Source organism: Genypterus blacodes, unplaced genomic scaffold (assembly GCF_046128005.1).
Source record: "Genypterus blacodes isolate CSIRO-AG114 ecotype Tasmania unplaced genomic scaffold, CSIRO-AGI_Gbla_v1 ptg000111l_1, whole genome shotgun sequence".
Taxonomy (NCBI): Eukaryota; Metazoa; Chordata; class Actinopteri; order Ophidiiformes; family Ophidiidae; genus Genypterus; species Genypterus blacodes.
In genome coordinates, this window is record NW_027466915.1 from 4,054,558 (window position 1) to 4,074,699 (window position 20,142).

A 20,142-nucleotide genomic window follows, 5' to 3' on the forward strand; every position below is an offset into this window, starting at 1 on the left:
GTTTTACATACATAAACCATCCTTATTGGTAGAAATAGTGACAGCCTTGGTTAATCCAGGCAAAAAAATAGTGATCTTTAAATATCATATAATAATTAATAACTTAAAATTGTGTTGTAACAGTATGCAGCAGGAAGGTTATTTGGTTATTTATCCTTACTTTAAAACTTAAGAAACGTTTCCACATTCATAGAAGTCAGCACATTTTATGTATATTTTCATTGTATGTTTCCATAGTTATCTATGTAAAGGTTGTATTTGCTATATTTTCTATACATGTTTTTCTGCCGTTGGCTTTCGCTGGGCAATTAAATGGCGTTTTGATTAAAGAACGATTAAAGAAGAAGTGGAAACATCACAAATGAGATTAACGATTGAATGTGCTGTACATTTGAACCAAAGTGCACAAAACAGAATCATAAGCCAAAAAAAGACAGAAAAAATTCTAAATGCACTTATACATTCAAATTCAGATACTTAGATATTAAGTGTTTATCAGAATTGTTTTGTCTCAGCAACCGGGCAGTTTCCCTTTGTTGTGTTGCATTCAGGTACTCACGGAAAAAAATCAATCAAGCAATCACAATGTAACCTTTGAACACGTGTGCTGTTTCTATGACAAATATACGGTCTGTGAATTCAGATGATTGAGACAGACTATCCAGCATGTTGTCTTTTGTGATTTCCTCTGTCCAAAAGTAGTCGTTTAGACCATATGTACTGAACACTAATCTCGGAGTGTGACTTTACGAGGAGTCCACGAAGGCAGCAGTGATCCTTTGCATGGACTCACAGCATCCTCCCGTCATTGATCGGGAATGTGAGTTAACGGGGAAGTTGCTCAGCTGTGTGTGTCGGGAGAAAGTTGTACCAGCATTTGTTTCCAGACTTTCAGAAGGGATGCGAACCTTTGGCGGAGCTGTGCCATAAAGCAGAAGGTAAGAGACCAAAGCGGCTAGAAGAAAGCATCACGTACGACATGTTTGCTCACCGCGAAAAGCGAATTCCCCTTTATCAATACGTTAAATTATCAGGAATATATTAGTATTTTGGTCTAAGTTTACTTTTATATGTCAAATATACTTAATACACCATGGACAAAACAGTTCAGTGCTGGTCACTATCGGGTAGTTCCAAAAACTTTTTCTCTCTGCAACGGCATTTGGCTCGCGCCCCACATGATCAGCTATTGTCTCAAGCGACCTTTCTTCTGGACGGTTCCATAGCTCATCATTACTTCATAACACAGGACAGAATCAGTGAAACTAGTGTTGAAAATACCCACTCCGATTAATTCTAACCTCTGTCATTTCTCCCTTAGTTTAAGTTCACGTTGCAGTCCTCTGGATCCCTCTTTGGGATCCCAAGAGGGTCCGGTGATCCCACTTTGGAAACCTGCACGTTAATTTTAACCAGTGTTTTTGTGTATTGTGGTGAGATTTGACAGCTGTGTCCTGGTTCAGTTCCTTTTTGTAATGTGTCATCAGCACATGTTTGTGAGTATTGGCAGTACACTTAGAGTACACTTAGAGATGGCATTGGTTCAATTAGAGGCCAAAGAGCTCTCAACTGCTTTTTCCTGACATTCTCTGATTCGGCTTGAAGTCCAGCGTTGACATTGAATTGGCCCTAAAAGTGTCTTTCGTTGAGCAGATTGGTCGAGCTGGGTGTCCCACTCACCCATCTGTCCATGACAGCAGAGGATGTTAAGAGTTGGTGATGTGTGTGACAGGAGGTGATGACTTCAGATAAACCCCCCACTACTGTCAACCCCAGTACATCTGATTAGGCACGTGATATCATTTACATGTACATCAATTTTCAATAAGCAATATAAAAATGCACCTTGATCCCTCCTTCAGTAAAGATAGTGGTGATTTGTTTTAGTAACATCTTCTTGATCTTGATCTTACGCTGGCTCACCAGTTTATTAGTTACACCTGTAGAATATCATAAAATAATAACTAAATCCTACTATTTGAGTTGATGAAAGAGGCACTAATCAAACTCTGCAGTCATTTTTGCAGCCATAATCCCTTGTTTATTTCAGTGAGAGGTTGGCTTTAATGATTGCCCACAGTAGGTGAACTAAGTAAGCTGGTAACTGCGTACGTCATAAAACATGTCATGCAGTTTTTGTTTCGTAGCAATGATCTCCAAGCATACTGATGAGGAAGACGATATCTGAGGGGGTTCAGAGGCTAAATCCAAGCAATGCACCACAGAAGCTAGTTGACACTATCCTGAAATGCAACCGCCCCCTGTGTATGTGACAGCTCAAGTAAACCAATGCTGCCCCATTGTATGCAGGCACTGACATGCGCCCCATCGTAGGTGCCACAGGACAAAGGGTTAAGAGGGACAGCAATACTACACCTCACATTTCTCTCACATTCCCCCGAGATCAATCACTAGAAGTGTATAGTTGATCAGACTCGCTTCCTGAAACCTCTTCAGCTTGATTTAAAGAGGTCAATGCAAATAGATGCTTCTCCTTTACCGTAAGTGAACTCAATTGTTTTCCGTCATTTTGTTTCCAACTAATGCTGTTAAAGTTGATCCCAATAATGATTGAATGAGTCCAAAGGTCCTTGGCAGACCGGATCAGGCACAGTTTCTTCAATTTGTTTCAAGTTTCCATAGTAAAGTTGCATTGAAACTGGGTAGAATACAAACTTAGATAGCAGCATTGTGTGCTGTTATGCGTAATTAGTCTCACTGTGGTGTATGTGTGTGCATGTTTGTGTTTGAGAGGTAGTGCCCATGGGGGTCTGTTTTGTTTTCATTGAGTGCTGGTCTATTGTGTGCCCAGGCCCGTTGACTGCCTCTGCACATTTTGTTGTTCTAACTAGAATGTTGCCGTCAATTCACTTCAGGCACGGTGAGGAATAAAAGACATGTGCATTTGGGCCGTTTTAAGGGGAATGTTGATGTTGTGTTTTTCGTTGTCCCGTCACGTGATGTCATACAGTTAATAGGAACATTTTAAGAAATGTACGAAGTGGAAATGCGTAAGACAAAGCTGTTCCCACGGGTGAGTCGGGTGAGTCACATTTGATCAGTGATCAGTGATTGTGTGCAAACATACAGTGCAAATGTCCCTGGCTGTCTGAAGTCACAGCTCAGGTGTAGAACAAATCCATAGTTTGTGTGTTCAATATACATCTGCTATTGCTGCTTCATTGATTCTGACACAGTACTGAATATTACATAACTGGTGTCCCTGTCTGGGTTTATACTGAAGTTGAGAATGCTACTCCTTCTAAGGTGACAGAGCTGCCAGTGGCTGGGCAATGTGACTCAGGTAATGGAAACCAAGTAGACCTGCTGTCTGCTGGCTGTCATTGGTTTGTCTACCAACCAGAAAGGGTTCTGTTCACCGCACCTCTGGCCCCATGCAGCCTCTCCCAATACATCCTGCTTTACCCTGAGGCTGGTGAAGGAGTCTGAGGAAATGGAAATGTGTTAACTTTTTAGCACAGACAAGAGTGACTCCAGGAAGAGAGACACACGCCAAGAAAGTGGCGTAGTGATGTCAAATGGATCATGTACGTCAGTGGCTATCAGAGCCAACCGGGTCAGGAAAGAAGACACATTGAACTCTTGACCAACCTCTAGAGGACTCAAGGAGATGAACTTTTTTACAATTTGTCAGCACGTAATCAATCGGTCCTTAACCTTAAATTGCCTAAACTTACAATGCATTTATAACATTGTAAAAACAGAGTTGTAACTCAGCGATGTTATCAGTGGATGGTTCCTATTTATGCTGACTTCATATATTTGTATCTTTATTTCTGCTTTTTCCTGTCCTGTCCTGAGAATCCCCTTTAAGCACAGAAGAGGTCGGAAATGTAGTAAGACCCGAGCTGAGCATAAAAGAGGTCAGAGGAACTGAGCTGTGGTGGTAGAAAGCAGATCACCGTATTTGCACGGCATGGCAGCGTGCCACAGCGTAAACTAAGACATGCGCTCAGCCGAGCTTGCAGCGCTGTGATCCAGATTGCTGGTAATTCTGACCGAGTGGACACAGAGACACAGACTTTGTGGGACTTCAGTCATCTTTCCACGTCTACATGGATTTCTCATGATCCAGTTTATACTGCTGAGATACTGATTGAGCCAGTATAGTTCATTCATATAAGCACTCACTTCAGACCGCACATAGAGGTGGTGGAGCTCTATGAGAGACAACTGCGTGATGTTCAGATGTAACTGGCAGGCACGGTGGTGTGGTGGCTTTGGGTTATGAAAACAGTCAGTAGTGAAAGTGCTTATAGATATGCTTATAGATATGTCAATTCATATTACGTTATGTCTTAATACTAACTAAAATGTGAGAAAAAACTAAATACTGGGAAAATCAGGAAACGAATAAGCGAATTAAATATGATCACATATATTTCATTTTCACTTCTCATCTATGTGTGGGAAGTCAGTCTGTGTGTTAAGGCCTGTTGTTTCAAAAGAGGAAGCTCTTTCTCCACCCTGTTGTATTTTAAATGCATTTGTGCATTCAGCCTTTCAGTGGCTAACAAAACCTCTGAATGGAAAACCTCCAAACTCGTTGAAACATTTGCAGACTGGGCTATATGGAATATATAATGTAATGAAAACAACTTAACTTGGAAACTTTTTAACAAAACCTAGTTTGTGTTGCAAATGCTCTGTAACTAAATGATCCAGAGCCAGTATGCATGTGTCAACACACTTAAGAAGTGATTGATCTTACACCAGTCCCTTTTTAGGACAAATCATTCATGTGGCATCAGATGTGCAAAAAAAACCCCAACCACTTACACATTATTATTATTATTATTATTATTATTATTATTATTATTATTATTATTATTATTATTATTATTATTATCATATATTACTTCAGCTTTCAAATCAATACTGGCAGATACATATGCTTATTATTGAAGAATTGTATTTGTAATTTAAATTGTAAGTAGGGGTCTAAAGAGGAAAGGTATAGCTTCTTGCTTTGAGTCCATTTATTGCTTCTTTAAAACACAAAAGTAGCGGTTTTGAAAATGTCTCTTCTGTCAGGGTGATAAATGCCACATCAGCGGTTTCCCCTTTTGTGTGTTTGTCTGTCTGTCTGTGTGTGTGGCCAAGTGGATTCTGTTACATTGTGATTCATCTGGTTTCTTGGCAGGTGCTTAGTAGCGTACCGAAGCCCTGTGTTATTTATTAAAGGGTGGATCTTTTTCCTTTCTTTACTTTAAATGCAAACAGAGAGATGCTCAAACAGAGTGTCTGAATGTATGTCATCGCTGTTTAATCATCCGATTCCCTTTGTATTTTATAAGTTTTGAATCCCAACCCATCAAAGTCTAGTCACTAGTAAACTAGTAGGCAGCCAGAGAAAGCGCAGCATTCTTACAACAGCTGAATGCACCAGTTAATGTGGCATCATACTACAACAGATTCTTACAACTTAAGCTCTGAACAAGACCAGTAGGCAGGTTTTCTTCTTTCCACACTAGAAGGCAGTCTGCTGGCTTGGTTGGCCTCCTGACACCACTTGACCACTGACCATTTTCTGGAAGGAGTCAATGTCAGATAAACTGTGACACCTTTGGTTAAGCAGGCAAGACGATACAGAAGGAGAACTCAGCCTTTGGCATGAACATTAACCAATATAGATGAGCAGAGAAACCCAAACTCAGTCAATGGAAAATCCAAGCAGGAACAGATGACAGCATTGCCGACAGTGCAAAGACAAACACTCTCAGTTCCTTCCACTCACCAAAGTACTGCCAGTGTAAAAATGTGCAAGACTTTGAAAGGGTCTTCATTTCTAAAGTTCACAATCAAGGCAGATGACTTCCTCCCTGCCGGAGAAAGAGGAAGGAAAAGGAAGAGGAAACGGGAGTAACAGGAGTTGAGTTATAACCGTAGTGTATTGGTGTCAGATTCTCATAGCATCAAACTAGCCTGGATTTCTGCGCCTACAAATTAACAATCTGACCTACCTGAGTGTGTGTATGTGAGAGAGTGTAGGGCGAACTTTGAGGCAACAAATTGCGATCTAATTGATTGTGAACTTTTGTTTTATCCGGGCCTATCCATGTAAAGCACACAGGATGTGTAGGTAAACATCAGGGTATCAGATACCTACAGGGAAGGGGGGGGAGGGAATCTTCTTCAACAACAACACAAATCATGCTTCCACATTTGACTGCAAAGCTGTAATGATGAGCATGGTTTTGTTCCAGGGTTAAGTACATGATTTAAGAAGAAGCTTAAGTATAGTTTTTGATTGGCAGGCTGTTATGTGTGTTACCGGTTTACTTACATGCATATGGAAACATGACCTTTCGCAATCTACTTATAGGCTAACGTTTAAACCAAGTGTTCAACCAACTTCCTCCCTGTTTGTGATGGGTTACTATGTGTGTTTAGGTGTGTGTTTGAGCATGTGTGTGTGTGTGCTAGTTAGAAGGGGCTCTGGTTATGCTACACAAGAAACCACAGTCCAGTTTGTGCTTGCAATGCTGGCAGAAGGCTCTGCCTTTTCATTTCGGAATGATAATGCAGATTTTGGATTAAAGTGCTTCAATTAATTATTACACTCTTGAATTGATCACAAGATTTTTGAGCTCATCATCATCTTCGTCAGGTCCAACAAATTTCCATGGACTGCTCCGCTTCCTCTTGAAATATTCTGCTCAGAGCCGACTTACTACTTGGTAGTAATGGATGATCGCAGAGTAAACAAGTAAAGCAATCACTTCATTATTCTTTGGCCAAGTTGGAAAGGGAAGAATTTGATTTTAACATCAAGGTGAGTTTCTGTTAAAGAAGTGATCACATTGAAAATATAGCACAAGGCAGATTTCTTTGTTTGCAGTACTTTACTGGCAGAAAGGCAACGACATCATGATCCTTTTCTTGTGGAACAGAAGCAAAGATGATTTTAGATCTGAATCGTTACCTCTGATAGCAGTTTAGGAATTGCTTTACATTTAAATTAGGGGAACATATTCATAAAGCAATCACAATGTGTTGTAGCTGATTTGTCAATAAATCACATATGGCAAAATCAGCTGGGTCAGGGTTGTCATGGTGATATTGGCCTAAACAAACTTTTAAAGCATGTTATTGTATCTTGTCATCATCCCCGCATGCATCGGTTTGCACAAAACAATTGTTAACTTGTAGATTTCATCAGAGAACTGATCGTTGGCTTTCGAGGGAATTACCCAAATATCCTCAGTGCATTGCATAACAAAGCACTGCTGTAGTTTTCTCTCCTTTAAAGGTAGTTTTGAAATTTCCCCAAATTTGTAATTCAATGCAGAGGCCTTTGGGGAGTTGGATAACAGATTTATTACCTGTTAATAATACATAAAACATTCTTCACTGTCTCACCCTCATACCTGAACTGAGCTTGTCAAGAATGAGCGTCCCTCTTCCGTCTTCAGCCCACTGTCAGGGTACAGGCAGGAAATATTAAACTGTTAAAGGTGCTAACTGGTTCTCCTATCAGTCTAAATTAATCCCAGGCAATCACTTATCAACAGTGCTGACAGACATGACCGTGTCGGAGGCAGTAAGGGGAGATGAGCTGTCACCCAGCTCAGTGTTCCTGTGCAGCTAAGAGCCAGTGGAGACCACGACCTTGTCAACACCACTTGACCATCCATCGTCATGTTTGGAAAAGATTGTTTTGAATTTCACTTACCTCCTCTACCCTCCAACTGAAAGAAAATGTTACTAAAAGTTTAATCAGTAGGCCTGAGTCAGGATCACTGTAAAGGGAAGCTTCGATCTGTTTGAGGGAGTGGCAGTTGTCTCTTTGTTCACTGGATCTCTTTCCTGGAGAGACCATGAAGTGGTCTCTCTTTTTAGCAGGCTGATACATCAGCCGATTCTCCTGAATGATGTTTACAGAGTTGCTTATAGATAACATGAAAGGAAGAGATACGCTGCTATATTTAGGTGAATGCATTAATCAATAATGCATCAAGCTAATCCAACACTGGCTTCTTGATCAGCTTGTGGTCATACTGTATATTGCTTCTACTCACAGATCATTCCAGATAAAAATTACCACTTAACATAAAAGCAACTTGCCTCAATGAAAGTAAGCAGTGTACAGCTGAAAAGTTTATTACACCCTTTGGGTTTTTGTGTGTATGATGTGATTGAGCAGTGTTATTGTTATCATGTGAAAATGCTTTTTTCGCCTCGTAATGCCCGTCAACTGTGAGACCATTATATAAGAAAATACATCTATAGTATTGATAAACTAATAACACCCTATGAGTCTATCACGCAAGCCCAAGTTCTAAGTTCTTGAAAAGCAGATATTTTGACAAGAAGTTGCTTCTTAATATTAATAGACCCCTGCAGGGAGCCGCACCACTCTGTTACCTATAGTATGCCTTGTTGTCTAAATGTGACTGTTGAGGAAGTTATTTTTGGTGTGCTTATCCCCCCCACCCCCCAACCCCTTAGCACCCACTGGTGTAAGGTGGCCCTCTGTCTGAGGTCGTGGTAACCATAGCAGGCCTTGGAAAGTGAAATGTGATGCGATGGCCCTCTGGGCTGTGTTTCTGAATCACAACTCCATAATGAGCTGGCAGAACTCAGGCAGCATCAAAGATGCAGCACCACAGTATCTGTTTCAACTCACAAAACACAACAATGTAGTGTCACCTGTGCAGGGGTTCTAGAGGTGGTGGGCCCAGGAGATTGAGGTGAAAGCTTTCTACCAGCCTGCAGGACTCACACCTATACATCCCACTCACACTGCGAAACACCAGCTACACTTTAATGTGTCTGCCAGTTTGATTTCTTTGTGCTGACAATGAAAATACAGAGTAAACCATATACATAAACGGAATTAATACAATCCCATCATTCGCTGAATGTGCATGGCTCATCACTGACTCAGCTTATGTGAGGTGTGGTTTGTGTAAATCATTGATTTATTCCCATTACAGTCTTTTATCATTATTACATGACACTTAATGCAGTCGATTATTACCTCAATCAGATTCAAATTTTAAAATGCCCGGAGACATACTGACTGACTCTCATTTTGTAGAATCAGATACAATACCTGAACATGTGTTCTAATATTGTAAGCACTGATAATATACCAACTTTGGTTAATAATCAAGTATTTTTGATTGTCAAAATAACACTTAGCATACAGGGGATATTGTTTATGGAACAATGGCAGTAGGGGCGGTTGTGAACAGATACATGCTCAGGAATATCATGACTCAATGATGTTGTAAGACATTCAATGTTCAATGATTTAGACCCACATGCACACATAGGCTACATATATCGAGCAGTTATATTTTTGTCTTCAGATAGAATATGAACAATATAAGCTGTTAGAAAGACAGGAACACATCGCCTGTGTCACTATACTAAATTATCAAAATAATAATTTTCTCCTTGGTAATCTATCAGAAAGAGACATTTAGCAACACGTCATTCTAACGGGTCCTTTGTTTTATGAGTTCCTCTCCATCTTTGCGTCTGATTTCGATCTAAAGATGGTTTCACCTGCTCATTGCGGTCATTGTGTTGTGTCATTCTTATTTCACATCTAATCATGTTTATCATCATGGTTTACAGCTGTTCATGTTTTACAGTTGTAAGGCTGGATGTAGAAATGTTCCGTTTTGTTTTTCAAGGGAAAGTCCCCACTCATGCCTTCCAAATGAAATTTTGTTCAGTTCTCTTTTCCCACCCTATTTAGTAATCGCTGGTGATAACCACAGAAGGTCCATAGCAACAGTCTGGCTTTAGTTTCTCTGAGGTCCCTTTGAGGTCCCTTTGAAATGCTGTTAAATGACACTCGGGTCAGTTTACTCTAAACTGCTAATACCAAGCCATTGTGCTTGTGGTGTGATAAAGTAACAAAACAGTCATGACCCTGGCTTTCTGCAGCACTGCCCCAGAACGTCCCCCTGAAGCACTGAGTTGCTGTTTACAGTAGTGCTGCTACTGTGTCTCATCATCAATAAAATATATTCTGGGCAACTAATTATGTTCAGCATCTCAGCTGAAGTTTATCACAATATTCTACGTTGTCACGATCAGTTTCTATTTAAACATAAAAGGCTTCCCTGGTGCAGATTTAAAAATAGATCCCTTTTAGACAGTGTTTCATCTCACATTGATCCTAGAAAATGCTGCAGGTAAGCCAATTTAAGCTTTAGTACTGTCTGTCCCCACATTGACTCGTTCTTACACTTAACATTCACTGATCACATGTATTCACATCACAGGGACTTCAATCTTTTTGGCGTTATATTATTGCATCATACTGTTGGTTGGTCTTGGTCTCTCTTGAACAAATGTTCTTGCAACATATGAATTGCATTATAGCTGTCATCACACGTCACAGACCTTCCATCGTTTTCACATTTCCATGCTTAAAACTTTGTGAGGCGCACGTTTTTAACAACTCTCTCTCTCTGAATAATGTGACCATCATGTCTTTCTCTGTTCTTGCAGGACAGTCAACTGACGTAGTGACCCCAGGCTCCTCCTGACTCAGGGACATCATGGGACACTTCCCCTCTTACCTATCTCCAGTTCTCTTCCTCCTCCTGTCCCTGCTTCTCCTCTCCCAGCCCTGCACCTCCTACAGGCCCGAGGTTGTGGAGAGGTCATCCACCTCCATGCAGCCCCAGCAGCCCACAGGTAATGAGACCAGCAAACGGACGTGTACAGACAAGGTGGTGTGCAGACCTGGCATCATGCTTCCAGTGTGGCTGCCACTCAACCCACCAGTAGGGGAGCAGGCAGGGCGGGCTATCATATACTTCGTCTGTCTATTGTACATGTTCCTGGGTGTATCCATCATCGCAGACCGCTTCATGGCGTCCATAGAAGTCATCACCTCTCAGGTAAAATGTGGCTATTTCACTTTATATTTGACATTTAAAATAGCGTATTGCCCTTTTCTGATTAAAGTTGTCGGGCTGGTGATTGTTATTAGGTGTGGAGATTTTCTGATTGTATGCATGAATTTCCCTCCAATAATGATTAATAAATATTTCCCTCTTTTAACTACCGTATAATAGCTTAAAAGCTTTGTTGAAATCAGCATGTAACACATTGACTTTACACGTTACACCTGATTAGACACTATCACATCACATAGTATGAGGTTGCTTCTAATACTGCAAAAAGTGACACAATGTAGCTTTAGAGCTTTGCAAAGGTTTCGAATCGTCTCCTGAGTGAAAACAAGAAAAGCAAAGAACATTAAACGGATTTCATTGCTATGGTTTAAGAATCTGATGTATACTTGATATATATTCTTTGACTGTAGGAGAAAGAGGTGAGGATCACCAAAGCCAACGGGGAGACAACAGTGACCACTGTTCGAATCTGGAATGAGACTGTGTCCAACCTCACACTCATGGCTTTGGGCTCCTCAGCACCTGAGATTCTGCTTTCTGTTATTGAGGTAAATATGCTGTATGTTATATATTATATTACATCTCCGCCTTAGACAGAATAAATGGATCACAGATGTAGTTCTTACAATTTTCAATGACTTCACTGTGTGATTGTTTAGTCAATTGTTTCATTTATATCACAGAATGTAATTACATCGTTAATCACAGTTTTCAATTGATTATTGTGTCGTGTATGAGATATTTTGGAGTTGTGTCTTTTAAACTATAGGCAAATGTGTTGTTACTTAAACATAGTGTCTTGTAAAGTGCAATCAATCAATAAATTAAGGGGTGAATCTATGGGATAAATAATTAAATAAAGAAGGGAAAACGTGAGCAACAGGTTAATGACTTGAAAATGCAGAAAACTCACAGCAATGTTATACAAACTATGCACTTTGTTAGACAGAGATAGATAAATACAGTAGATTTCACAAACGCAGACACATTCTGCCATAATTTGTATATTTTGCTGTTTAATAATATTTAATTCATTTCCTTCAGCATTAAATGTATATGGTGTGGCTTTTGACATCTGACATTTGTTTTCTTCATTGGCAGGTGTGCGGGCATAACTTTAATGCGGGGGAGCTCGGTCCAGGTACTATTGTGGGCAGCGCCGCCTTCAACATGCTTGTGATCGTCGGTCTGTGTGTCTGGGTGATCCCTGACGGAGAGGTTCGCAAGATCAAACACCTGCGTGTGTTTTTCATCACCGCTTTCTGGAGTATCTTTGCCTACATCTGGCTCTACCTCATTCTAGCTGTCATTTCACCTGGAGTTGTAGAGGTGTGTGTGTGTGTGTGTGACAGCAGATATACATAAGCAAGGGTTTTTACTAAATCTAATGTATAAATAACCCTTTCCTTTTGCCTGTATTCCCAGGTGTGGGAGGCCATAGTGACACTGCTCTACTTCCCGGTGTGTGTGTTGTTAGCGTGGATCGCTGACCGCCGCCTGCTGTTATACAAATACATGCACAAGCGTTATCGTGCCAATAAGCGACACGGCATTGTGGTGGAAATGGAAGGTGAGCTGGAGCCTAAAGGCATTGATGTGGTCCTAGATGGAAAGATCGCAGACGGCAACGCTGGAAACTCGTCTGGTGAGAGCGCCGATGACGTCGGCCAGAACAAAGATGAGGTAAGACGAATGCTACTGTAGCCTCATGTTTCGAGATCAAATGGGATAGCAAACTTTTTATCCCATAGCTTGCATTTCATCCATGTACTCACTCAGTAAAGTTCCTTTAATCACAAAAACATAGTTTCTCTTAATAGTTAGAAAAATCCCCACATCCTGTTTGTTTCTTAACAAAAGATTTCTCTTTCTGGACAGATGGTCAGCAAACTGAAGGACCTGAAGGAGAAACACCCTGACAAAGACATTGATCAGCTGATCCAGATGGCAAACTATTCCGCTTTGCTTCAGAAGAAGAAGAGCCGGGCCTTCTACCGCATCCAAGCAACGCGCAGGTTGATCGGTGCCGGCGACGTGTTAAAAAAGCGCACTGCCGAGCACGCACGTACTGCAGCTGCCGGCGGAGGCCTGGATGATGACCTGGCCACATGCTCCCACATTTCTTTTGAAAGTGCCCAATACCAGTGCACAGAGAACTGCGGCACGCTGAGCCTGGGTGTGATTCTTGTGGGAGGCACAGGCCAGAAAACATTCTATGTGGACTACCGTACAGAAAACGGCTCTGCCAACGCCGGCGCGGATTATGTATTCTGTGAGGGAACTTTGGTTTTTAAGCCTGGGGAGAGCTGGAAAGAGATCAAGGTGAGAGAGGGAGAGGAAGGAGAATGAAATTGGCAATAGGCATTGTTAAGGAAGAACTGATTATTTTAATTATGTCTGTAAAATGTCAATGTGTTGAAATTGTCAAGTTGTCAAGTCAGATATTTCCTTAGTGTTCCAGAGATCCCTCTGAGCTTTTGCTGTGGAAGAAATAGCTCAGGTGATTCAAAAGGTTCCATTCAAAGTCCTATGTCCTGGTACTGAAATGCCAGATATCTCCAGAATGTTGCTATTTACAAAATAGCGACCTCAGGTTCAGTGATTATAAAAGATCCTTTCAGTTATTTGAAATGAGTGACCCTTCCCTGCTCTCTGCTGTCCAGGTGGGCATCATAGACGATGACATCTTTGAGGAGGATGAGCACTTCTGTGTGCGTCTCCAGAACCTGAGGTTAGAAGAGGGTGGAAGCGAAGGAACGGGAACACCACCAGTAGGTAGACTGGTGGAGCCCCTGGCTGCCACTGTCACCATCTTGGACGATGACCACGCCGGCATTTTCACCTTTGGGCAGAAGGTGCTGCGGGTGAGTGAGAGCACAGGGATACTGACCTTGACGGTGGCGAGGAACTCTGGCTCCAGAGGCACGGTTGCTGTGCCGTACCATACGGAAGATGGCACCGCCAAGGCTGGACTGGACTATGAGGAGACCAGAGGAGAGCTGGAGTTCACTAACGAACAGACCAGGTGAGTCACAGGTCAGACATGCGTTTTCTTTTGGAACATTACCAAGGACGCACCTTCTTATTCCTCTAAATAGTGAAAATTATAATATTCTTTACCCAAATGGGAAAATGACAGAATAGAGAAATTAAAATATTTCTCTTTAGATCCTTCATCTGATAAGGGAAAATGATCAAAATCCATCTGATCCATCAAATAATTGTAAATCACTCGCTTGAAGCCAAGCTTTGCAAGTTGTAAGAATTGGTTCAGAGTAGTATATCATGGTTAAATGAATTATGCCATAAGTAACATTCTGATATGATGACGAGAGAGAAGAATTATATTACTTTTCACGCTCCTTTGATACGTCTTTGCATCATTGTCAATATCGCATCAATATGTATGTTGCACGTGACCACGAGTGCTTCCAAGAAAAGAGGCATCTGACACTAACAAGGAGGTTCTTATGGGTTTCTCAGTCACGTTCTCAAAATGGAGAAGGTCCTGTTAGACAGAATTGCCTGACGACTTGACACCCAGAGACGATCCCTTCCCTGATCACGTGTGGGAACCTCACTGTTATCCTATGAAAGCTCACAGATCCTTTACCCATGAAAAATTCAGCCTATGTAATCTGTGTTTGAACATGGGCTAATTATACACTTAGTGGAAGACTCTGTTGTGTAACATAACCATTCAAACAATACGGTGGGGTGAAGGACATTTGAAGAGAATAGAAGATGATAGGCAATGGGGAAACGTGTGTGTGTGTGTGTCAGCAGACAAAGACACATACTGCTAGATAATTAGCAACTGAAACGTGGCATTATGTGGCATTTATTTCGTTGTGAGCATGCGTGTGCCCTCTGCAGAGCAAGAGCACACTATGTTTGGGACTGAATTATTAAGATCTGCATCTCCATTCTGATTAATAATTTAGGTCACTTCAACTTGTGATGTGATTGATGTGATTCTGATGGTTGAGTGTATGTAAACATCCCTTTTGTTATTTTACATCCACAGTCAAATCTTACAAGTGCACATCATTAATGTGTCAGAGTACGAGAAGCAGGAAAACTTCTTTGTGGTGCTGGAGGATCCCAAATGGCTGAAGCGTGGGATATCTGGTAAGTGCATTAAGATATGATCGATTATACTGTACTGTACTGTAAGTGACTTTTGTGAGTGATTACAACAATAATGTATCACAGTATCACATTATAGTCAGAGATAAACAGCATTGCCATTCACACTGACATGGAGTAGCGCTGCCCAGACTCATGGCAGCGGGTTAACCTGCGTCAGAGCCAGTAACCGAAGATTACACGCCGCTGTTCACAGCTCTTTCGCATTCTGGGTGGCGAGCCAGCCGCCACCGCAGCCACTTATGAATTTAGTATCAGTTGCCTGTTCCCTGCAACCTCAATGTGCCAAAAGGGAGGTGCAGGAATTTGATACGTGACTGTTGGCGGAGGCAAAAAAGGAGTCAATTACATCTTTTTGTGTTGTAATTCATTCGATTAGACAAGAGAGGCGTGGCGGCTTACAAGGACAGTACGCTGAATCTGTGCCTGATTCCTGCTTTTATTATGCTCGGCCATGAAAATTATTTACCTGTATAACATTGTGTTGTATTGTTCTGTGTCTTCCTTCCCAGCATTGCTATTGAATCAGGGTAAGATCATTTATGGGTTTGGGTGATAAAAGCGCAATGTGCCACATTTGGAAATAGCAATATGTCACGTTAGAGTTGTTATTTCAGCTTTATTTCTGATAAAGCTTCTTTTTGGGTTTGCTATTGCCTCCCTCACACCCTTGCTTGCATCATCTTCCGTTTAACTAAAGAACCTGGCCTTTCACTTATTGCATTGTCATTACATTATAAATACGTTAGCTTCATTTGCAATTTCTGTGTTTTGTGAGCCAACCCAACATCCCCTTTCAACAGAAAGTTAGTTAGGAGTAAGATGCTCTCAGAATGCTATGAGGCAACTTGAAAGCCAGTGCAGGGTGTGTGGGAGTGTTTCTTATTTCTTTCTGTGCTGAGGCATGCGTGCATGTGTGTTTATAAGACTTGAAAACTAAATTAGCCTCTAATTATGATGTTGTTTCTGCTACCTGACAGGTTACCCAACACCTGAGGAGGAGGAGGCCAGGAAGATCTCTGAGATGGGGAAACCTATTCTGGGTGAACACAGCAGGCTGGAGGTCATCATTCTGGAGTCCTGTGAGTTTAAGGTGTGTGAGAGGCTAATGGGTGCCAAAACACTTGCCCCCACAAAAGACAAGACAAGTATATTATAGCTCAGTTTATTTACTACCTATTTACTGTATGTGTTGCACCACAGGAAGATCAATGTGTTTTTGCACAATAAAGCATTGACAATGTTTCTAGGTGGAACCCCTAAATGAAAATAATGAAAATAAATAAATCATAAAATGTATGTTCAAGTATAATAAGCAGCATTTCTATTTAAAACGTGATGCGATGATGTGATTCATTAACCACCTGGCACCCTCTCATGCATCAGACTCCAAATGGAGTACTGGACCAGGTAAAGTTTCACCTAGCATGCTGTGTGCATACTGTTTACACCGACTTTTAGTTTATTAAACTTCTTCTTTTCTGAATCGTTTTCACATTCATCATTGTATTACATAATTAGAATATCATTGGATTTACAATTTCTCTATATTTGTTTGTTGTGCATTACATGCATTTCATTTTGAGATGCATTGAGGAAGTGTGTGTGTGTGTGTATCTGTTGGGTGATATTTTCTATGTGGGATCTGTTAATGCTAGATTCAATTCAAATTTCGGCAGCTGCACGGTGCAGCCAGCAAGCCCAAGTTGCCTCCTCCACATGTTATCTGACTGATAGTTGTTTTGTCATTCTCCCTGCCTTTGGCTCACATTTCTCAATAGGTGAGGAAGTGTCAAAGCAGGCAAATCCATCAGAGGTGCATGAAGAAGTGCTGTATAGCTGATTAGGATCACAATTAATTGGCATTTTAATGTAACTTCTCAAAAGGAAGAGAATCTCCCACTTTCTGTGAAAAATCCTAGTTCCTGCTGAAGTGTCCTTCACCAAGACCCTGAGCAGCTCCAGGGCTGTTGTATTGTGTTGTACCCTGACAATCCTCAATCTTGATTCTTGGATTTTGCATTCGTGTGAGGTTATGTTTCTTGTTCTTCAGAGCACTGTGGACAAACTTCTTAAGGACACTAATCTGGCTGGAGTGATTGGCACTCACTCATGGAAAGAGCAGTTCATTGAAGCAGTCACAGTCAGTGCAGGTCAGTGTGAGCTTGTTAAAGGTTTTATTTATTTATGTAAGAATATATCTTCTGATCACAGGTATAGTTAGCGACATAAGAGACTACAGTTTTGTGGCTTTCGTTCCCCATTTCTCCTTTTTGTAATGCTGTATTATATTTACCATGATTTCCACTGTTTTATTTGTTTAGTCAAGTATATGTATAATGTATTTGTATTTAATGCACATGTATATGTATAGTGTATTAAGTCTTTTTGTTTTCATGTTAGATGTACCTCAATTTGTGTCATTTTCAACAGGTGATGAGGACGAGGAGGGAGCAGAGCAGCGAGCGCCTAACTGCTGTGACTATTTCATGCACATATTGTGCATTTTCTGGAAGATTTTGTTTGCTTTTGTTCCACCCACTGGGTATTTGAATGGCTGGGTCTGCTTCATAGTGTCCATCAGTGTGATTGGCCTCTTAACAGCCGTTATTGGAGACTTAGCATCCCACTTTGGCTGCACCGTGGGCCTGAGGGACTCTGTTACCGCTGTGGTGTTTGTAGCTCTGGGGACTTCAGTACCTGGTAAGTGTGTGTGTGTGTTAAATGAAAGAAGATGCAAAGGAAAGTAATTTTTCAATCATGTGAAACAAAATGACTTGTTGAATCATGTGACATATATCCATATAAAAAAGACTGTTTGCAAACTGTCTGTTCTCCATGTTTCCACTTGGTGATAAGGCTGTGCAGCTATGCATCACATAGTGGATAATATGGTGAATTCGCTTAAAGAAACAGATGTCACACATTTAAGTTTTGCAAGAACGTCTCGGTGCCCAGTTATTATTATTTTTGCTTAATCTGATTTTCTTTTAAAGCCTCATTACTTTTTAAGTGGCCTATATCTTATTCCTGTGTCCTTTTACACCTGAAATGAGAGTTCAGCTCAGAGGTGAAAAGTAAACAAAATACTAAAGAAATTACCATTGATTTATAGAGCATCTTCAATAGTCATTTAATGGTGGAGAATAAACTATTTCAGCACTTGGAGCTTGGGAGTGCGTGGTAGTGATTGCTATTACTTTGGTTCACAATTGGATTGATTGATTGAGTGGTCACAGTTTATGATGTGGGAGTGTGAATGCCATGGAAATAATAATCTGCATGTTTAGATGGATCATATCATATGAATGTGGCACAAATCAATGTTCAATGTTAAAAACCCTCACCCCATGTGTGACAAATGTAAGCAAACACTTTCAATTTCCTTAATGTTGAATAGTGAAATCTATGAGTGGCCAAATTTGGATTTTTACGATGTGATCCCATCTTCTAATTTCCTGCAGATACCTTTGCCAGCAAAGTGGCTGCCACTCAGGACCCGTATGCTGATGCCTGTATAGGAAATGTGACTGGCAGCAATGCTGTTAATGTGTTCTTGGGCATTGGGGTGGCCTGGTCTGTGGCGGCCATATATTGGGAGGTCAAAGGCAAGACCTTCCGTGTGGATCCTGGCTCATTGGCCTTCTCCGTCACCCTCTTCACCATTTTTGCCTTCATTGCTATGGGAGTGTTGATGATACGCCGGAGGCCATCCATTGGTGGTGAACTGGGAGGCCCACGGATCGCCAAAATCGCCACTTCACTGCTTTTATTTGGACTGTGGTTCCTCTATATCCTCTTCTCCAGCTTGGAGGCCTATTGCCATGTACAAGGCTTCTGAGAAAGCACAGTTGGAGAGAGAGCTCTCTCAAACACACGCCAGGACATTAACCTGTTTTCTTACAGTAACTACCTTGGAAAAGATACACTCCATCTTCACTTATCAATTGCTGCCATAGTTCATATGAAAATGTGATTCTGACAGACACAGGCAAGCAAATCTGTATGTCGCATCTGTTTCAGGACAATTCCAGGCAGTAGAATTGATTGTGATGGTACTGCTCATCTTTACGGGGTATACACTGTGTTGGTGGAGGGCAAATGTACTCTGTAACTGGATTTACTTGATACTTGAGCTTGATACAGGTTTGATGTCTAATGGTTTAAAACATCAATTTCAAGTTTGGTCTGGTTTCTCCTCCTGTCTTTAAAGGTTTTAAGACCAGGATCAGGTGACGTATTAACCTAACGGCATTAAAGATTTTAGTGACTGCAGCTTTTACACAGAGGGACTGCATGAACTTATTAGCTGCTCTTGTATAATATTTCTCCATGGAAAATTGTGTATCTCTGTTATGTAACAAGAGGCGTCAATTAGTATAAGGCTCTGCTCCTGCTGAATTTGAACTTACATTAGTATTACTAGTATTAATGATCATAAAATACATTACATATTGTATGTCTATATTATCGAAATGTACAATTGATACATAATCAAAATGAATTGTAATCATCACTGGAATGAAGCAAATGGATTGAATATTTGCCATTTAGAATGACTGAAAGGGATCCATTCACCTCTAAAGTCAGATTAATTTATTAACAGTGCAATGTGATGTCTTTGTAATTCAATGTATTTGAACTGACATGAACAGAAATGATATTGTAAATTATTGTAAGTTGTCATAATTACACTGAATTGTAAATTTGAGTCTCCATTGGATCCATCCTCCTGAATGGCTCTAGGTTTTAACTTCTCTCCTCATTAGTGCAAAAGAAATAAGATGTCACTTATAGATAATCTAGATACTTACTAATGGATGTGAAGAGGCTGATGCTGACTTATGACATGGCATTTAATCAGAATCAGGATAAACCTCTGTTTCATTATCTGAAATTCTGTGTGTCACATTCAACATAAGATTTTCACACACTCACAGACATTACTGCTATGGTGCAGTAATTGTGATTTAAACCATAGGATGTAGTTGTAATCAGTATTATAGGAAATATGTGTTTGACAGCCGGCTGTGACTTGTGGGCCCATCATTGCAAATTTATTGCATGAACAAACATTGGTCAGACC

The 20,142-nt window shown here is 40.8% G+C and overlaps 1 protein-coding gene across 1 annotated transcript; it reads left to right on the top strand.

Moving 5' to 3' along the window:
- Positions 1–796: 796 nt before the first annotated feature.
- Positions 797–19,767, top strand: slc8a2a (solute carrier family 8 member 2a). The gene is made up of 12 exons (XM_076161432.1): positions 797–938; positions 10,495–10,889; positions 11,318–11,455; positions 12,009–12,236; positions 12,333–12,590; positions 12,786–13,229; positions 13,571–13,932; positions 14,935–15,038; positions 16,037–16,149; positions 17,110–17,209; positions 17,490–17,759; positions 18,521–19,767. The coding sequence occupies exons 2-12, from the start codon at positions 10,545–10,547 to the stop codon at positions 18,895–18,897; spliced, it is 2,739 nt and encodes a 912-aa protein (XP_076017547.1). The 5' UTR covers positions 797–938; positions 10,495–10,544; the 3' UTR covers positions 18,898–19,767.
- The last annotated feature ends 375 nt before the right edge of the window (positions 19,768–20,142 follow it).